The sequence below is a fragment of the Hemitrygon akajei genome, chromosome 17 (assembly GCF_048418815.1).
Source record: "Hemitrygon akajei chromosome 17, sHemAka1.3, whole genome shotgun sequence".
NCBI classification, from domain to species: Eukaryota; Metazoa; Chordata; class Chondrichthyes; order Myliobatiformes; family Dasyatidae; genus Hemitrygon; species Hemitrygon akajei.
Genome location: NC_133140.1, coordinates 30,657,946 through 30,677,691, shown reverse-complemented (window position 1 = coordinate 30,677,691; position 19,746 = coordinate 30,657,946). Strand labels below are relative to the sequence as shown.

Sequence of the window (19,746 nt, the reverse complement as noted above, 5' to 3'; positions counted from 1 at the left end):
AAGAAAAATATGAAAAAATGGAAGTGATTGTTTCCACCTTTAGAAAGGGAGTAGGGGAGTGGTTGTTCAAAAATATATCTTTACTTCCAACTCCTCCCCCCCCCCACACTCTCTGCTTTCCAGTGATCTCTCCCTCTGGGATTCACTTGTCCATTCATCCTTTCCACTGATCTCCCTCCTTACATGTATATCAGCAAGCAAGAGGTGCTATGCTTACCCATTCACCTCCTCCCTCACCTCCATACAGGACCACAAACAATCTTTACAGCAGAGACAACATTTCACCTGCAAATCTGGAGTTGTCTATTGTATGCAGATCCCGATGCAGTCTCCTTTACATTGGTGAGACCCAGTGTAAGTTGGGGGACTGCTTTGTTGAGCACCTCCACTCTGTCTGTCAAAAGCAAAATTTCCCAGTGGCCAACTATTTTAATTCCTATCCCCATTCCTGTTCCAGCATGTCAGTCTATTCAGCATGGACTATTCTTCTGCTATGAGGCCACTCTCAGGGTGGAGGAGCTCCCTCATATTCCATCTAGATTATCTTCAGACGATGGCATTGAACATTGATTTCTCCTTTGGGTAACTTTTTTTCTCTTTTTCTTTTCTCCATCCCCTTCCCTCTTTTACCATTCCCTACTCTGGCCTCTTACATCTTCTCAACTGTCTATTACCTCCCACTGGCATCCCTTCTTCACTTTCTCCCATGGTCCGCTCTCCTCACCAATTAGATTCCTTCTCCAGCCTTTTACCTTTCCAACCCATCTGGCTTCACCTATCAGCTTCAAGCTTGTCCTCCTCTCCCCCCAACCCCCTTTTTATTCTGGTACCTTCCACCTTCCTTTCCTGTCTTAATGAAGATTCTTGGCCCAAATGTTGACTTTCATAGTTGTTGAGTTCCTAGAGCATTTTGTGTGTGTTGCTTTGGATTTCCAGCATCTGCAGAAAATCTGGTTTATTAGTTATGTACACCTTAGGTTATGTGTCCTTGTGTGATTTACTTCATTGAAGATAACAGACATTCTGAAATATAAACCATAATCTTGTGTAAAATATTATATCATTATAAAACAGCTTGTCTAAAAAAGTTGCAGTAAACAAAATAGTAAGTTTTATACTGCTGTCTCCAAGATGAAGATTGCATGTCAGACCTTTGGTTTTATTTGATGAGCATGGTATTAGCAGGCTGATATTCTGTTTCAGACCTCCAGGTCTAATCTGGTGTCAAATTGCAGACTCTTTTCAATTAAATGAGGATTTTTGGTCTTTGGAATAAGGAAGCAAATTATGATTTTAAATGAATTTAAAATGTAAATGTATAAGTAATTTTATTTCTCAAAATACGTACATCAAATTCAATAGTTTTATAAAATGTTCCCAGAATTAAGATATGTAAAAGAAAATGTTTTATTGGAATCAACATCAAAGAACTGTATTTCAGATAAGAACGCTACACAAAAGTATCTAGCCTATTTTCTGTTTCCTAACCAGAATTATGCAACAGTCTTCAATTATTTATTGTACTTTCATAAAGCTTTCAAATTAGTTCCATCTCCCTGACCATCCCCGGTAAACCCTTATCAGATGGATATTCCATGACTTCTTTGTGATTCCTTCATCTTAGTAAAAACTGTACACACATTTCTCTGATCTTTCTGGAGAACCAGAAATAAGCTACACCTAGTTCTGGTTCTTTACAACCATTTTACAGCATGTAGTTAGAGAACATCCTACCTACAGTTTTCTACAACAAATTTTGTGTGAATGCTATCAGCCAATATCTGACAACTATTTTTATCTAATGCATATACACCTAGTGATTCCCAGAAATCCATTATTGGGTCCATTTTCCTCCTTACTCCTGCACACAGTTCCTTAGTGAAATGACCTACAAGCCAATCATAATCTATATGTCAATGCAATTCTATAAACAAGCTTTTGTGTTGTTACATTGTTAAGTATCTCTTCTTTCAGTTTAGTACAGAGAGCATTTTCTGTTCCTGCCATGAAGCTGTTTTGACTATCTTTTCCTTCTCTTTTTTTCTATCCTAAGCATGCAATGCAAAAACAAATTAGAAAAACATTTATTATTTATTGGGCAATGTTGATGGAATTTGAATCAATTATGTTGAACATTGAAGTCAACATGATCATTCTAATTTTGCAGCAAATTTCCTTCTGACTGGCAAACTTATTCTTCCTGACAAACCTTCAGAAACTGAAATTCTTCTGAATGAAATGGAGATGCTTCAAATTCCAGAGCTCATCAAAGCTGTGAAATCATACAGGAGAGACAGGGGTAAGTCTTTGTGTTCCTGAAGGATCTTTTTAAGTAAAATGTCCTACTTTTAAGATGAAAACATGACAAAGCTGTATAAGATAACAAATTAAAAACTATTGCGTTATTTGGCAATCTCAAACAAAAGAAAATCTGCAGATGCTGGAAATCCGAGCAGCACACACAACACACGTGTCTCAGCCCAAGAAAACGACAGTACTCATTTCCATAGACACTGGCTGGCCTGCTGAGTTCCTCCAGCATTTTTTGTGAGTTATTTGGTAATATCTTTATAGATGGAAAAAAAGAAATGTTGATTTCAGTGGTCTTTTTGTTTTAGACAATTAATGAACATTTAACAGTAACTGCCTATTGGGAAGATTACTTGTGCACAGTTTTTCTTGAATTAGTTTACAAATGTCATGGAAACTTTTAAGCATAATTAGCTGAGACAGAACTAATTACATGTCTACCTTAATATCTGGAATGGAAAATATAAAAGCTTAAAAATACGATTTTAAAGATTTGTAACAACATTAATTTTATTTCAGACTACTTTGCTTCTTACATCTGAACTCAAAATTTATTTTGGGTGATTGTGCCCATAATTGTTTATACTTCCTAGACTCACATTTTTTTGAAAGGGTAATGCTACTTTTTTTGCAAGTAACACCCATAGAGTATATAAGCTGCTGTCAGATTGGATAGCAAAACAAAGATGTTGATAAGGTGTCTTTCATCATATTTGAATGTCCCAAAGATTCGCTGCAGCCAACTAAATACAATAAAAGTCTGATAATTTGGCACTCTTGGGATTTTAATTTTGCCAATGTGTCAGATTTTCTGGACTATCAGATGTTACTTGCACTATTCCCAAAACTTCCATTTTCTTTACACGTAACACACATATAGGGAGCATGGAAAACAGAAATAAGTCAGTTACAGCTTGTTATGCATGGCTGATAGTTCCACAGATAGAGAAAACTTGATGTATCAATGAGTGATCCAAATGCTTAAATTATCAAGAGTTCTGAAACTTGGGTGCTGAATTATCAGTTTTTTACTGGGTAGAACAGTAATTCAATATTAAAATATAAGAAAGGTTATTGTATAATGTTTGCAGCAGCTTTATAGGAATCATTCAATGCAAATCTCTTTACAAAGTAAGATGGGTAGATTTTGAATTGACTAGTCAGCTATAAAAATATTCTTTAAAGATTAAAATAGGTTTGAAACTTAATCACTAGTCCACAATGATAATTTTCCACCCTAACAGTAAGTTGAAAATCAATGTTATTACACTTTATTAACAATTGCAATTTTGAGTAACTTACTTCTCATTTTATTATAGCAGGTAATTCCAAAGATGTCTCTATCCCTGGCAATTCTGTGCATCATTCTGAAGTGGGATGTGATGCTGTAGGCGCTATGGCAAGCAAGCCATTATATGTCCTTGTCCTGGAATTATTAGTGAAGTATCCAGATTCAGCACTAGGACAGCTTTGCATTGAAAGCAGCCTTAATGGGATGAAACTATATATTTTTGGCAATGGAGTTCTTTTTAAACATGTCAGGTACTTTATATTAAATTTGATATTAAATATGATTGATTCTAATTGTTGATTGATATCAAGTATAATTTATATAATTTTGTTTTCATAACTCACATAATATTGAATATTTCATTTCTCAAAGTAATTAAATGCATTCTTGCAATAGAAAATAAAATAATAGTGGCCCTATAGCATTTATAGTTGTATATTTCCCTGTTTGTAGTTATTAACACTACTGAACTCAGTGCTATGATTTATTTTATTTTCTTAATTTTTCACATTTTGAATGTTGCTTGAAAGTTCTTAAGTTGTTGTCCATCTTTTGTTGCCTTTGAAGTGGTTGTGAACAGCCATCTTGAACCACTTCAATGTTGCCAATTGCAACAAGCACATCTAGCAATATTCTGTATTCTGCAGTATTGTGACTGTTAGAAAAACTTGGATATTTGTATAGATACTTCTGGACCATAGGTTTTCAGCTCTTCAACCAGGATGTTGTCTCACCCCCATGTTCTTTCTTGTATCCAGTGATCTTAGCTGGGAGTTTAATTAAATGGACTGAAGATTGTCACCAGTCCCAGGAGGAAATTGAAATGGATTGTCCACTGAACATTTCTCACTGATTGGTGTTGCATTTGCTTCATCATGCTGTTTTAACACTCTCATGCTGGTTCCTACATCACTCTGGATAGTAGCGTTTTTGGAGCTTGTTTTGTTAATCATTCTTGATTTATCATTGATAGTAAAGACACCTGTATTAAACTACAGCTCCACCTTTAGTACTCTAATTCCAAGCAAACTCATTTCTAAACTCAGACCTGTAACTCAACACCTGTCTTTACAACTGGATCCTTGACTTCCTGACCAACATGCAGCAACACTTCATCTGTGATTATCGTCAACCCTGCTGCCCCAAAAGGCTACATCCTCAACCCCTACTCTGCTCCCCAAACTCTAATGACTACTTGGCCATATTTTGCTTTAATTCCATCCAAAAGTTTGCAGCTGATACCACTGTAGTGGGCTGAATTTCAAATAGTGAAGAATTGGAGTATAGGAAGGAGGTAGAGAGCCTACTGGAATGGTGTTATGACCACAGCCTTTCCCTCATCATCAGTGAAATTAAAGAGCTTGGTTATTGACTTTCAAAAGGGGCAGAGGCAGTGCACCTGCTCCTGTCTACATCAACAATGCTGAAGCTTCAAGTTTATAGCAGTAAACATCACTAGGTCCAAGCTCATTGACACTATGGCCAAGAAAGCTTACCATTGCCTCTGCATTCTCAGGAAGATAAAGAAATTTGGCATATCCCTTTTGATTCCATCTGGATGCATTGCAGTTTAGTATGGCAATTGCTCTGCTTTTGACTGCCAAAGAATTGCGAAGAGTTGTGGACACAGCACATAACCAAAAGCAGTTTTCCTCCATGTAGTCTGTCTATATTTACCATTGCCTCAGTGAAGATCCTAAAGTGATCAAAGATGCCATCTACCTCTCTTCCCCCCCCCCCCACCCCAACCCCTTCAACAATGGGCAGAAAAAAACAAAAGCTTGAAAGCACATGCCACCAGGCTCAAGGAAGGCTTCTATTCTCCTGCTATAAGACTATTGGACTGTTACCTTGTCCAATAAGAGGGACTCTTGACCTCACAATTCACCTTGTTATGACCTTACACCTTGTTAACCTGACCTGCACTTTTACTGTAACGGTAGCACCTTATTCTGTATTTTGTGATTGTTTTTTATTCTCTCTTGGACTACCTGGGTACAATGCTATAATGAGTTGATCTGTTTGAACAGTATGCAAGCAAAATTTTCACTGTACCGTGGAGCACTTGGCGATAATAAAATCAATTTATTAAGTGGAAAGTTCATAATCTCATGTCACTGTAATTTTTTGATAGTTGGTATGTTTTCAGAAAATAAAGAGCATGACTTTAGACTATTTGGCAATGTTCTTTGATTCTGTAATAAAGCTGATGGCAAGTTAAAGTTAATGATGATTAATTCATAGTTTGTTCTAATTTGCTGTGTTGTGTCCATAAATTGTCACTGTTTTCTTTCATTCCTGCTTTTACTTTTTGTATTGTAACTGCAAAAGATTGACATTATTTGTGTCTCCAGGAGCTGGTTAGGGACATGTCGTTTACCTTTCACTGAAGATATGTCTCAAATGTGCGCAGTTTGTGTTTATCTGGACCAACATGACAGCCTGTATCAGCCAATTAAGGATGCCATGCAACTTTATCTCCAGAAAAGAAGAAAGGAGTCACTTGAATCAAGATTGCAGATAAGTATGTTAATCTAAAATGCAGCAAATTTGAAAGTGGCAGGCAATGTTGAAAGAGCTATTAGTAAAGCAAATGAGTTTGAGGGTTTCATAAGTAGAAGCGCAGATCATAATGCAGAAGTTACTTTTACAAGGCACTCATTATGCCACAACTGGAGTTTTGTGGTCAATTCATATTGCTGTATTTCAGGAAGAATGTCAATTTACAAAGAGCGCAGAAAACACATACAGGAACAGCTCAAATAGTGAGGAATTTCAGCTATAAGGTTCAAATGAAAAAAGAATTCTTAGATTAAATAAGGGTAAGAAGAGATTTGACATGGACAGGAAGACTTTAGATAGACTATACAGGGGGAAAAAATCTGTTACTATAAGTAGATGGTTGAAAATCTTGAACACACAAATTCAAAGTGATTGTCGAATGATGCACTGTGGTTCTGACCTAGAACTTTGTGTAAGGGTGGTGAAAAGAGAGCTAATTGGGGCTAATTGGAAGTAGCTGAAGGAAATTAATTTGCAGACTTCTGGGAAAAAGGTGGGGAATGGAACTGATCAGATTGTTGTGAGGGAAAGATAAAATATATGAACTAAATGGTTCCCTTCTGTGATGTTTTAATTTTGTGTACTTTTAATGAAACCAAGACTTTAAAATTTTATTTGCATGTATCATTTTCTAACTGCAGTAATTTTCAACTTTAAATTTTTCAATTGTTTTAAGGTACCTCAAATGACAGTTGGATTGCTGATGTCGACAGCCATACACTTCTTCAGATTGTGAAAGTTTATGTAGGAAATTATTGGTACGCCACTTACCTGAATACCTTCCTGAAGGTAAACTAATTTATTTTTTCTGTCATCTGCTTTGTAGATAATTTATTCATCAGCTTACATACCAGTTCTATGAATATTGTCCAAAATAATTATTTTGATGTTTTTTTCAGATGTAATAAACATATTACTGGTATTATTAATATTGTAATTGATGAAACAGAAAAAAAGTGTAATGTTACAAAAAAATCTAAGCTAGTTATTCACATGACCTGTAGTTCTAAAACAGACTCATTCATTATGATATAATAATCCCTAAAAAGGTCAATAATCTGTGATACAATTTAGAGTGGAGTGCATTCAAGGTGTTTCTGTCCCATGTACTGTAAGTGGTTGCCAACCCGTCGATCACGATGGACTGGTCGATCTTTGAGATTTTCCCAGTAGATCCCAAAAAAATGAAAAATAAATGCACAAATACTGTTGAGAGATTGTTTCCGGGTTGCGGAGTTTTAGTTCTGTTCTTTCTGCCCAGTGCACATGCGTGTAGCTCCCCCGCACACACAGTGTAATTCAGTGGTCCCCAACCCACTGGGCCACGAGGAAATGTTATGAGTCAACTGCACCTTTCCTCATTCCCTGTCACGCCCACTGTTGAACTTGAATGCACGCAAGGTCATCAGTCGCCTAAACGCAGTGATACTCTCACGCCAGGGATCACTGGTTGGCCTCGTGCGGCCGGCAAGAAATGCCTGGAGCGCAGACAGATGGGCACTGCTTCTGAACCTGTTTAGCACACCAAATGTTCGTGGGGAACCCAGTGCTAAAATATTCACAGATGACCTAAGTAGCAGAGCAGCTACCATGCTGCGATCTACTGAAACAAACTTTTGTCGACCAATAGATCCTACAAGGGGGGCGGGCACGCGTCCTGTCGCACTCCTCGCTCTGTCCAGACTGCGGCCGCTGCGGCCCCGGTACGGAGACCTCCGGCCCTGACCTTGTCCTCACCCCACCCACGACCAGCCACACCTGGCCAAGGCGTCCGGTGGCTGGCGGGAGGCTGCAGTTCGGGCTGGCAGACTGTCTAATGAGGCAATGAAGCACTCAAAATGGCTTTGGTACCTTGAGTCCAAGCACCCTGCACTCAGAGACAAACCCATTGAGTTTTTTCAGCAGAAAAAAAGTGAGCAAACGGGACAGAAACTAAGTGCCGAGAGCCGCGAAAACTAAATAGCAGAATAGACTGGACATAAGGAACCTGCTTTGAGTATCGCTGTATTCCGGTCATGTTTAACATTCCCCCCCCCCATCCCCCCATTGGCTGGTCTGCAAGAATATTGTCAATATTAAACTGGTCCGCAGTGCAAAAAAGGTGGGTACCCCTGGTGTTTATATATTATTTCTACTTCCAGGTTGCGGGGTTTTACTTCCGGTCTTTTCTGTCCCGGTACGCACGCGTATAACTAATCGATCTGGGGTTGATCTTGCCTTTCACTAAGGCCGAGGTAGGGAATCTTGGGCTTAAAAAGGTTGGTGACCGCTATAGCAGATGGTTCTGCTAATTTACGAGCCACTTAAGGAAGGTAATAACACAGCCTAAAATTCCACCTCTGTCCTGATTTAGTATATGATAAATTCCACATTCTATTAGACTAAGAATGCAATAATTTACCACATACAAAGTTAGGGCAGAGGTAGAACCTTGGGTTATGTTGTAGAACCTTAGGTTCACCCTGGAGTTTTAAAGTCTCAGCCAAATTATTTTATGGTAACTTTTTTTGTGTCTAGCAACAACACATTCTAAATTAGATTTATTATATATATTTTGAAATGATTCCAACATTGACATTTAGGGAACAACATCTGGAGAAAAAAGAAGCATTTACTATTTTTTTGTTTCATCCCTTTAAGGCAAATTCTAAGAACTTTTCCATTAAGCAATGGCTATGTTGGAATCCAGCAAAATTTTCAATATTATCAGATAATTTTTTAGACCTATTTTCTCTCTAATCCTTATTTTATTATCTGGTCATATTATTTATAGTCAATGACGATTTCATGGCAATAAAGCCTTTTGGTATCTCATTTCAATAGCACCATTTGCTGGGAGAATAGTCAACTGAAGATTATGTCCTTGAAGGAGAACAGGAAAGAGCTTGAATTGAACATCACTGTCATTAGTGGACTGATTTGGTCTTTTTCTGTGCCGGCTCTACATAACTTCTTGTAAAATGAGAAATAACTATACGATAGGGGCTTTACCCCAATTAATTTTCTCTCCCATTGACTTCAAAGTAAAAGAAAATTCTGGTGGACGCAGAGGAAGTTGCTAATTTGCTATTTCATATTTTCTGTTACTGCTTTAAAACAGTTTCATCCATTCATATTGTGATGGAACTGCCAGAATATGTCCAACCACACCTGGCAGCCTTTATTGAAATATAACTTTTGTAAACATGCAAACCCAAAATGTGCATGATGATAATATATTTGACAATAAAAGAGCATTACGGATTAGTCCCATTTAATTTTCATCAACTGTTAAATATTGATCAGCATAAAAGAATACTGGGGCTGGTTCCTGATAACAAGATGTGAATAAGAGTGACTTTTCTCAGGGCGGGAGCCATTTGAAATCAACAAATCTCGACAGGAGTGAGTTATTGTTTGAAGAAGCAAGTGAAAGAGTGAAATTTTGTAGGGTAGAAGCCATTTGATAAAGGCAAGTCTATTCAGGAGTAAGTCATGTCTTTAAGTAGCAAGTGAGAGACTGACATGTTGCAAGGTAGGAGCCATTTGAAAACATCAAGCCTTGTCAGGATTGAGTATTATTTGAGCGGCCCATTGTTGATGCAGGCAGGCTTTGGCTCAACAGGTTTCAGCGAGTTCAGGCGTAGGCTAAAGGCACTGAGGTTTTGGAGTCATTTAGTTGATTGTAGAATTTAAGCTTAAGAAGTTAGAGCTAAAGGTATAATAAGTGTAGGCAGGATTGAAAGCTCCTCCTGTAAGATGTGGGATTGCAGGATACCTAATGGTCTTTCTGATAACTGTATTTACAGAAAGTGCAGCCAATTTCAGTTCCTGACTTGACAGGTTTAAGGAGCTGAAGCTGGATGTACTTGGGACCAACCAGGAGGCTGAGACTTTTACTGAGGTGGGCATACCTGGAGCGTAGGCTTTGTTTGGTGGTCAACCATCTAATATGTGAATTAAGGGGAGTAAGCACTTAGCGCAGGTTCCCCTGTGGCCATTTCTCTCAGCAACAAGTATACTCCTTTGGAGACTCAGCAGGGAAGGTAAAGTCAGCAAGTTCAGGAGAAAAGAGGACAAAGAACCTTTGGTAGTTGTTTCTAAGACTTTAATTTGCTAATATTGTCAGCAGCCAGATCTTAAGTCCTCTGTGTATCCTCTCAAGAAGCCCAAATTGTCAGGTATGTGCTCTCTACTGAGAGAGGGAGAATGTGGTGATGATTTTGATATTGAGTATGATAATATGGTAAGGAAATCAAGCAGAATGTGAGGGAAAAAGAACCCATGTTTACAATAGTCAAAACCTATTAAAGCTCTTTTAGATTCTAGTGGCTCACTGTCATTTATTAAGAAAACTTATGCTCTTGCCTTTGGTGTTGACTACAGTCCATGGTGACTGGAAGTCTGAGTCACTGGTGGAACTCACTGTTGATCTGGATGACCACAAAGTATTTGATGAATGTAAGTGTGCTAAGAAACTGCCAGTTAACATGAATCGGGAAAAAAAATTGCCTGTGTCACATAAGTTACTGAGGAAAGGAAAATAGCAAGTCACACTCATCTGTTACTCCATGCTGGTTTGTATTTTGGCATGACCTGAGCAAACCAAACCAATTGCCGGGTTACAATATCTGCCTGACTTGAATGCTAGTCAATGGGAGGAAGGAATCAAAAGGCCTAGAAAATTAGGTTGGTAACGGCACTGTGAGAAATATGCTGGTTCTCCTACCTCTGTTGATAATTGTATAGATGGTGTACCCATTTTTTCCAATCTTTTTTTATTTATTGATTTTCCAGTAAGAGAAATATATACAAATCAGAGGAGAAGTTTTGGCAAACACATAATACAAATATGTATAAACAGCAGAAAAAAGTATATATTGTCAAAATCAGATAAGTATAATGTTTTATATATATATATATATAAAATATAATGTAAACAAGAGACCACAACTCCTCTTAACAAATCATATTTAAAAAATTGGAAATTTTATTATATAAAAGGAAAAAAAACACCCACTAAACTAAAACAAAAAAAAGAGAGATTGGGCAGTTCATTTGAGGATAAAATTAGAAGAAAAAGGAGGAGAGAAAACATCCTTCCAGTCACCTCCAAACCTTAATGGATAAGGAAGAATTTTCCCTATAGAAAATAAAGAAAAATAAATAAATAAAAATAAATCAAATCATATGAAAATATTGAATAAAGGGTCACCAGACTTGCTCAAAATTAAAAGATGTGCATCCGGCTTCTAATTTTCTCCAAACTTAAACATGACATAATGGAGGAGAGCCAGTTTAAAAACAGTAGGTGGATTAGAATCTTTCCAGTATAACAAGATAACTCTCCTAGCCAGTAAAGTTGAAAAGGCTATCACATGTTGAACGGAAGCAGAAACTCTACCTGGTTCCTCTGGAATAATCCCAAAAATTGCCGTGAGTGAATTGGGTTGTACATCCGCACCTATAACTTTGGATAATATTCTAAACACATCCCTCCAAAAATTATTTAAGTTTACACAGAACCAAAACATGTGAGTTAGAGTAGCCACCTCTGCGTTACATCTGTCACAAATAGGGCTTATATTAGAAAAAATATGTGCTAATTTATCTTTTGACATATGAGCCTTGTGTACTATCTTAAACTGAATTAAGGAATGGCGTGCACAGATAGATGAATTATTAACTAGATAATAAATTTTACTCTATTGATCATCTGAAAGTGAATGTTGAAGTTCTATTTCCCAAGTGTGTTGAACCTTATCATTAGGCGACATGCAAGCTTTCATTAACTGTTCATAAATAATAGCTATTAATCGTTTTTGAAATGGTTTAAGCTGAAAAATAGCATAAGCCAAATTTGATGGTTAGGCCAAGGGATAATTTGGTAGAAAATCACGTTAAAAATTCCTAACCTGTAAGTATCTAAAAAAAAATGAGTACTAGAGCTATCATATTTATCAATTAACTGCGAAAAAGACATTAAACAATCCTGTAAAAACAAATCTAAAAAAGTTTTTATTTCTTTAGTTTTCCTTGTTAAAAAAGCCTTATCCAGAGTTGATGGTTTAAATAAAATTAGAATAGATATTACTAGGGTGTAGAAAGTTATTTAATTCAAAAAATCTACGGAACTGAAACCAAATTTTTTAAGTATGTTTAACAATAGGATTGAGAGCTTGTCTACCTATTCTGGAGAACGAAAAAGGAAGGGGAGCTCCTAATAAAGAAGCTAAAGAAAACCCCATTGCCAAATTCTCCTCCAAATGTAACCATGAAGGGCAATCCTGGGTATCTATACCATGAATCCAAAAAGTAATATAACAAATATTAATTGTCCAATAATAAAATCTAAAATTTGGTAAGACCAGTCCTCTATTTTTTTTTATTTTTGCAATAAAAGTTTATTCACTCTGGAGCTTTTGTTATACTAAATGTAAGACAAATGTACCCATTTGATGATGACTCTGAAGGGGCTATGGAGGCATGGAGGATTTACCTCTTCTGTCTTGATGGCTGGCAACCAGTGGAGCTGCAGAGGGTGTTTGCTTATTTTTCACAACTGTTTCAGCAGAGACCAGGACTGCCAAAGGTCTTAAGACATCCCATCAGGATCAAACATGAACAGAGTTACCGTAGATTCCGGATTTTAAGCCGCTACTTTTTTCCCACATTTTGAACAGCTTTGAACTTTGCGGCCTTTAATCCAGAGCGGCTAATACATGATTTTTTTCATGCCGCCTCGTAAACATTTTGCCTCATAACAGTAGACCAATAAAATTGATGAGTAGTTCACAGAGGTCCAATGAAATTGTACGATAAATCAAGCGCACTTTCACAATTAAATTATTGTAAATCAGTCATTTGTACTCACCCTCATCAACATGGAAAACACTTGAAGCATTGTGCTGCCTTATGGCAGTTACTTAGTTTATAATATTTTCGCTTAGTAATTCATTTTCTAGTTAAAGTTAGAAGAGTTTTAACTATATTTGTTTTCTGTACTACATCGCGGGATGCTATGACGTCACACCCGGTTTCGCGGTGTCTTGTGGGAAAACGCCGGTTTGCGATAAACGGAAAGGTGGGGGGGAGCGGCATTACGCGAGCGGCTTTGGATCTGAGCGAACGCTGCTTTTAAGTTAAAGGCGATCAATAACTTTTCCTGGTAGGCTGCAGTATATATATTTTTTACTAGTCGTTAGGAGATATTGGAATGTTGTTCAGTAAAGAAGTATACGCAACGTATATTTAAAAGTAGCCGCGTTACGGGCACGGTTCGAAAAAAAGCATTTGCAATATGTATTTGTTTTTGTTACCATATGGATTTAATTAAAAGTTAAAAAATCCTCACGTGTAATATCTTTCTGTGTAAATATCTCATATTACAACGTGGGACACCTGCGGCCGAAAATCTGGTGCGGCCTAAAATCCGGTGCGGCCTTTACAATTAAAAAATTGATTTTATTTCTAAAATTAGAGCCAGCGGCTTTTAATCAGGTGCGCTCTGTAGTCCGGAATCTACGGTAAGTATGACACACTGTTACAGAGTGCCAGAGCAGCTTGTGGGGGCCCTGAAGGATGAGATGATGACTGTGCTGGCACTGGGAGTCATCAAGCCTTCAAATGGTGAGTGAAGTAGTCCTATCGTTATTGGCCCCAAGAAAGATGGTACCCTGAAGATATTCATTGACTTCCAGAAGTTGAATGCTTATCCTGTGCCCCGCATTGATGACCTATTAGAAAGAATTGCATGAGAAAATGACATTACTAGACTGGACCTTTGTAAAGGCTACTGGCTGGTTCCCCTGAATGACCAATCAAAACCCCTCACAGCCTTCCAATCCTGGTTCTGTTTCAATTCACCATGATGTCCTATGGTCTTCTTAGTGCACTGGCAACCTTCCAGCAATTGGTGAATCAGATGGTACAAGGCTGAGGACCGTATTGCGGTCTACCTAGGTGATGTGCTTGTCTACAGCCAGATGTGGTTAGAGCACTGGGACCATCTGCACAGGATCCTGGAAAATATGTTGATGGTTTCACCCTCAATCTACAAAAATGTGAGTGGGCAAAAAGGAAAACCAGGTACCCTGGCTATCAGCTGGGACATCAAAAAATTTGAGCCCAAGTGGACAAAGTGAAGTCCTTCCTGGCTCTGGTAGGGTGGCATCACAGGTTCATTCCCCAATTTGCCATTCTGGCTGCACCTTTGACTAATCTTCCTGGGAAACTTGTAAGTAACCCAGTGACGTGGACAAGTGAGTGTGAAAACACTTTTCCAGTCCTTAAAGCTCACGTGTTCTTCATCTGTACTTCAGAGCTCAGACTTTGACTAATAGTTTCTTCTCCTGATGGATGGCTGCCTCAGGAGTAGGCATTGGAGCAGTGCGGGTTTGGAGAGCCTGGAGAAGAGTGACTTATCTTTTGCCTGAGCCAAAAACTCCTCACAAGGGAATCCAGGTATTTCTTCATTGAAAAGGAGTGTCTGGCCTTTAAGTGGCCCTTGATGGCCTTCAGTACTACCTTTTGGTGGGGAATTTGACCTCTGCACAGACCACAGAGTGATGTCATGGATTCAGACAGTAGAGGACTGTAGTACCAGAGTGACACAGTGATACCTGGAGCTTCAACCTTTCAAATCCTGCATCCACCATAAAGCAGGGAAAGGAAATGTCACTGCAGACTACATGTTTTGGCTGCTGTGTGTTGGTGCAGCAGGAGAGGAGAGTGGAAATATGATGGAGTGCACTCAGTAAACACACTCCTTACGCATGTGCATTTGCAGACATAGTCATTGCCTTGTCATTCTGATGTCATTGTGCTGAGTGTACACACTTAAATATATTCCCCATCCTAAACCGAGCTGATGCACTTATATCGGCTGGATGGTGCCTTCCCACCATACACAGTGAAATATTCAATTTCTGTAGTAATGGGGATGTGTAAATATGTATACATTGGCTGTATACTGTATTTAAGGGGGAATTCTTCCATTTATTTTGTAATATGATTGTAACTACATTGTGGGATGTATCAAATCTTAAGTTAACTTTATGGGTAATTACAGATGGTATGTCCTGGTGCCTAATAAACTGAGTTTTTTATTGTCAGTTGGAGAGAGATCATGGCTGCAAGGACTTAACAGTGGACAAAAGTAGTATGGAGCTATTATTGTGTTTTCTGGTAGATATCCTTAGGAAAATATTGGCAGTTTTTTTTTCACTATTTTCTCTAATTTTGTAAGTTTGATTTTTGATGCACCTAGTAAACACACTTGCACTGAAGTGTTAAGAGACTCCAGCCACTTTTCCTTTGGCCATAACCCACATATCTAACAGAGCTTGAAGTAAAAGAACCCTTAAGAGGCAATAATCATAATGTGATACAATTCACTCCGCAGTTTTAGAGGGAGAAGATAAGGTTTGATGTATCAGTATTACAGTGGAGTAAAGAGAATTACAGAGGCATATGAGAGGAGCTAGCCAAAGTTGATTGGAAGGGAAAACTAGCATAGATGATGGCAGAACAGCATTGGCTGGAGATTCTGGGGACAATTTGGAAGGTGCAAGATAGATACCTCCCAAAGATGAAGTAGTACTCTAAAGGGAGGATGAGGGAACTGTAGCTGACAAGGGAAGTCAAAGACAGCATTAAAGCAAGACGGCATAAAGTTGGAAATTAGAGGATTGGGAAACTTTTAATACAGAGGAACTAAATAATCCATAAGGAAAGAAAATATGAAATATGAAGATAAGCTAGCCAATAATATGCGAGGATACCAAAAGTTTTTTGCAGCTCTGTGAAGAGAAAAAGAAGGGAGAAGGTGGATATTGGGCCACTGGAAAATTATGCTGGAGAGGTAGTATGGTGGACAAAGAAATGGTATTTTGTGTCAGTCTTCACTGTAGAAGTTGCTAGCAGTATGCCAGAAGCTCAAGAGTGTCAGGGGGCAAAGTTGAGTAAAGTCACCTGAATCAGATGATTTACACCCCGGGTTCTGAAAGAGGTAGCTGAAGAAATTCTAGAATGGTTCCGGACTGAAACCATTATGTCTTATGCCAGATCTCATTAGATCTACAGCTCATGAATTTTCTGATTCAGCTTTGACTAGAAATTGAATAGTCTAGTAACGCGTTGCCCAGTTAAATAGTTTCTTGTTTTATTATGGTTATACTTTTGGTACATTAATTGGAATATATCTAGGATTATGTCAGTATATTTTGTAAAACTTAAAAGGACAACTTTATAAATGCTTGTGTTCTAATGAATTGTGTTGTGATTAGAAGTTCTGAATATGCTGTGACAAACTCTCTACCTCATGGAGTGGTTAAGACATATCATTGATATATTTAAGGAAAACTAGATTAGTACATGGGAAGAAAGAAATATGCTAAAATGATGTAAAATGATATCTGTTTAGTTCAAAGGACCAGTGATTTGCTGGGATAAACTGTGATGTGACTTTCTCCTGGTGAATTATTTCATCAAATTTGCAGATGATATGAAAAAAATTAACAAATTAATTCTAAGGTGATAATATAAGTTCTTACGAATCTTTAAGGCAATGATTTTAATTTCTTGAGTGACTATAATTAAATAAACAGTGTAGTAGCCTTTTTGACAAGATTCATGTCTGTTAGTATCCTGAACTGCTGTATAATCGCAACAAAGCACAATGGATTACATATGGCAAGACGCTTTTCATCATTGGAGATGGTCAGATGTTTAGGCATATTATCAACTTCCTGCGATTCGACAAACTGTATATTCCATCAGGATTCAAGTGAGTGCAATACTTCATATTTTAGCCATTTTAATGTCATTTTCAATTCATATAGATTTTCTATTATTTACAGAGTTACATACAAGTAAAAATATTTAAATCCAACTAGTTTAATAAGATGAACATTTTGTCCATTTGTTGGCTGCAAGTTTAAATTCTGACTTCCAAAATATAAAGCTGCACTGATCTTGGAATTACTGCTATCACATAGAGGAAAGTAGTCAAACTGAAAAATTGACAACTGATGCACCCCTTAAAGGAGTGCTTTATCTGGTTGTACAAAGTCAATAGACAGAAGATACTGTAAGTTGAAGTAGCAAACAATCTGCTGGAGGAACTGCCAAGTCGAGTGGCATCTGTGGTGAGGAAAAGGAATTGTTGGTATTTAGGGTCAGGTCCTGCTGAATTTCAGCAGATTGTTTGCTTCTTAACACAATGCAAGCTTGCCTACTTGGCAATGATTTTTTTTTATTGACAGGTGTTCAACAGTTCTGATGTGTAGATTATAGAAGAACATTTTTCTTATTTTAAAAAATAAAAAGGGTCACTTAATCCTAACTTTCACTAAAGAGTCAATATTCCTGATAGCATATCAGATAATCAGTCCTGGGCCCAACATATTAAACACAATCATAAAGAAAGTATGCCAGTATCTTTACTTGGGAGTTTAAGGAGGTTCAGCTCATCGCCGAACACTAACAAGCTTTTACAGATGTACTCTTGAAAGTACCCTGAATGGTTGCATCATGGTCTGGTATGGTAACAGGAAAGCAAAAAGCTGAAGAAAGTAGTGGACTGTGCCCAATACATAACAGGGATATCCTTCCCCATTATAGGTAGTATCTACAGGAGACTTTACCTCAAGAAGGCAACATCCATCATCAAAGATCCACATCATCTGGGCCACGCCATCTTTTCGTAGCTACCATTGGGCATGAGGTACAGAAGCCTGAAGTCGCACACTACCAAGGCAGCCTCTTCAACCATTTCATTCTTAAACCAACTGGCAAAACCCTAATCACCACTTCATTTAGCAACACTATGACCACTCTGATCACTTTGTTCTAAAATGGACTTTGCATTTGTTTTTGTTTTCTTATAAAAATTGTAAGAAAATTTTACATTTATGTTTTACTTGTGAATGAGCTTTTATGTAGGACTGCATCTTCTATTATATCTTAATTCTGGCAGCATTTTTCTAGGAAATGTGTTTGCATCAATTATGAACCTCCATTTTATTTCCAGCTTTAAAAACAAGTCTTCTAAATAATTGGGGTGTAGTGGGTAAAAGGGTAGGAGAGTCTGGGAGTTTCATTCCAATTCAACCAGGTTTCTTCAAGATCATGTACTTAGTGACCTACATCACACCACATCAACTCTGATGTAAGATACCACATTAGTCTTGTTACCATATACATACTAAGCAATGCTTCTAACATAAGGCCACTAGTACCAAGAAGCAGTTACTTTGTTTAGTTTTTCAAAAACACTACAAGAAGCCCCATTTAGAAGTGTCCATTTTGGGGTATGATAATGAGATAGTATTGGAAGTGCTTTGTTAAACAGTAAATATTTTTTAGAAAGAACAAATGGTGTGCCTCAGGGATCTGTTCTGGGACCCCTACTCTTTGTGATTTTTATAAATGACCTAGATGAGGAAGTGGAGGGATGGGTTAGTAAATTTGCTGATGACACAAAGGTTGAGGGTGTTGTGGATAGTGTGGAAGGCTGTCAGAGGTTACAGCAGGACATTGATAGGATGTAAAACTGGGCTGACAAGTGGCAGACAGAGTTCAACTCAGATAAGTGTGAGGTGGTTCATTTTGGTAGGTCAAATATGATGGCAGAATATAGTATTAATGGTAAGACTCTTGGCCATATGGAGAATCAGAGGGATCTTGGAGTCCAAGTTCATAGGACACTTGAACTGCTGCGCAGTTTGACTGTGTGGTTATGAAGGCATACAGTGCATTGGCCTTCATCAATCGTGAGATTGAGTTTAGGAGCTGAGAGGTAATGTTGCAGCTTTGTAGGACCCTGGTCAGACCTCACCTGGAGTACTATGCTCAATTCTGGTCGCCTCACAACAGGAAGGATGTGGAAACCATAGAAAGGGTGCAGAGGAGATTTACAAGGATGTTGCCTGGATTGGGGGGGCATGCCTTATGAGAATAGGTTGTGTGAACTCAGCCTTTTCTCCGTGGAGCGATGGAGGATGACAGGTGACCTGATAGAGATGTATAAGATGATGAGAGGCATTGATCATGTAGATAGTGTCAAGGGTCACCCTGGCTGGAAAAGGAGTCCAGAAGACCCTATGAACTGAGCTGCTATTAAGAGAGAGAGAGGGAGGCATCCAGCACAATGAGAGAGAGAGAGAGACAGAAACTGCTCGAAAGAATGATGTTATGGTTCCTCTGCTGATTGTTTACTTTTCTCCAAGTTCACTTGCCTGCTTGTAGAGTTTCTGCAGAAAGCGGTGGGTGGAGCAGGTTGATGGACAGCTGGTGTCCAACATGTGGAGATAAAAAGCAGATCCGCTGGGCCACAGACAGACACACCGAGACACACCACGAGACACACAGAGTGTTGTACACTGAACAAGCTTTGTGCACCCACATGAAGGTGGGGTTTTGGAGGATCGATTCGGGGAAGTCGGTCAGTGGCTCACAGTGTGATAAGCTGCGACCGGTGGGGAATTATTTGTGTGTTCACCCTTGCCTGGGTGATAATTCCACCACTGAAGAATGGTCATACGTGCCATGGTCATAGTCGGTGACTACAACAGGATTTCGGAAGACAATGGGGAGATCGACGG

The 19,746-nt window shown here is 38.2% G+C and overlaps 1 protein-coding gene across 1 annotated transcript in view; it reads left to right on the top strand.

The window, feature by feature from the left end:
- Positions 1-19,746, top strand: part of LOC140740582 (BTB/POZ domain-containing protein KCTD19-like) — a 64,378-nt gene that overhangs the window by 36,989 nt on the left and 7,643 nt on the right. Inside the window, exons 5-9 of the mRNA XM_073069870.1 lie at positions 2,168-2,299; positions 3,630-3,852; positions 5,956-6,108; positions 6,844-6,952; positions 16,786-16,928. Of these exons, the coding sequence (XP_072925971.1) occupies positions 2,168-2,299; positions 3,630-3,852; positions 5,956-6,108; positions 6,844-6,952; positions 16,786-16,928 (760 nt within the window). The remainder of the gene's footprint in view (positions 1-2,167; positions 2,300-3,629; positions 3,853-5,955; positions 6,109-6,843; positions 6,953-16,785; positions 16,929-19,746) is intronic.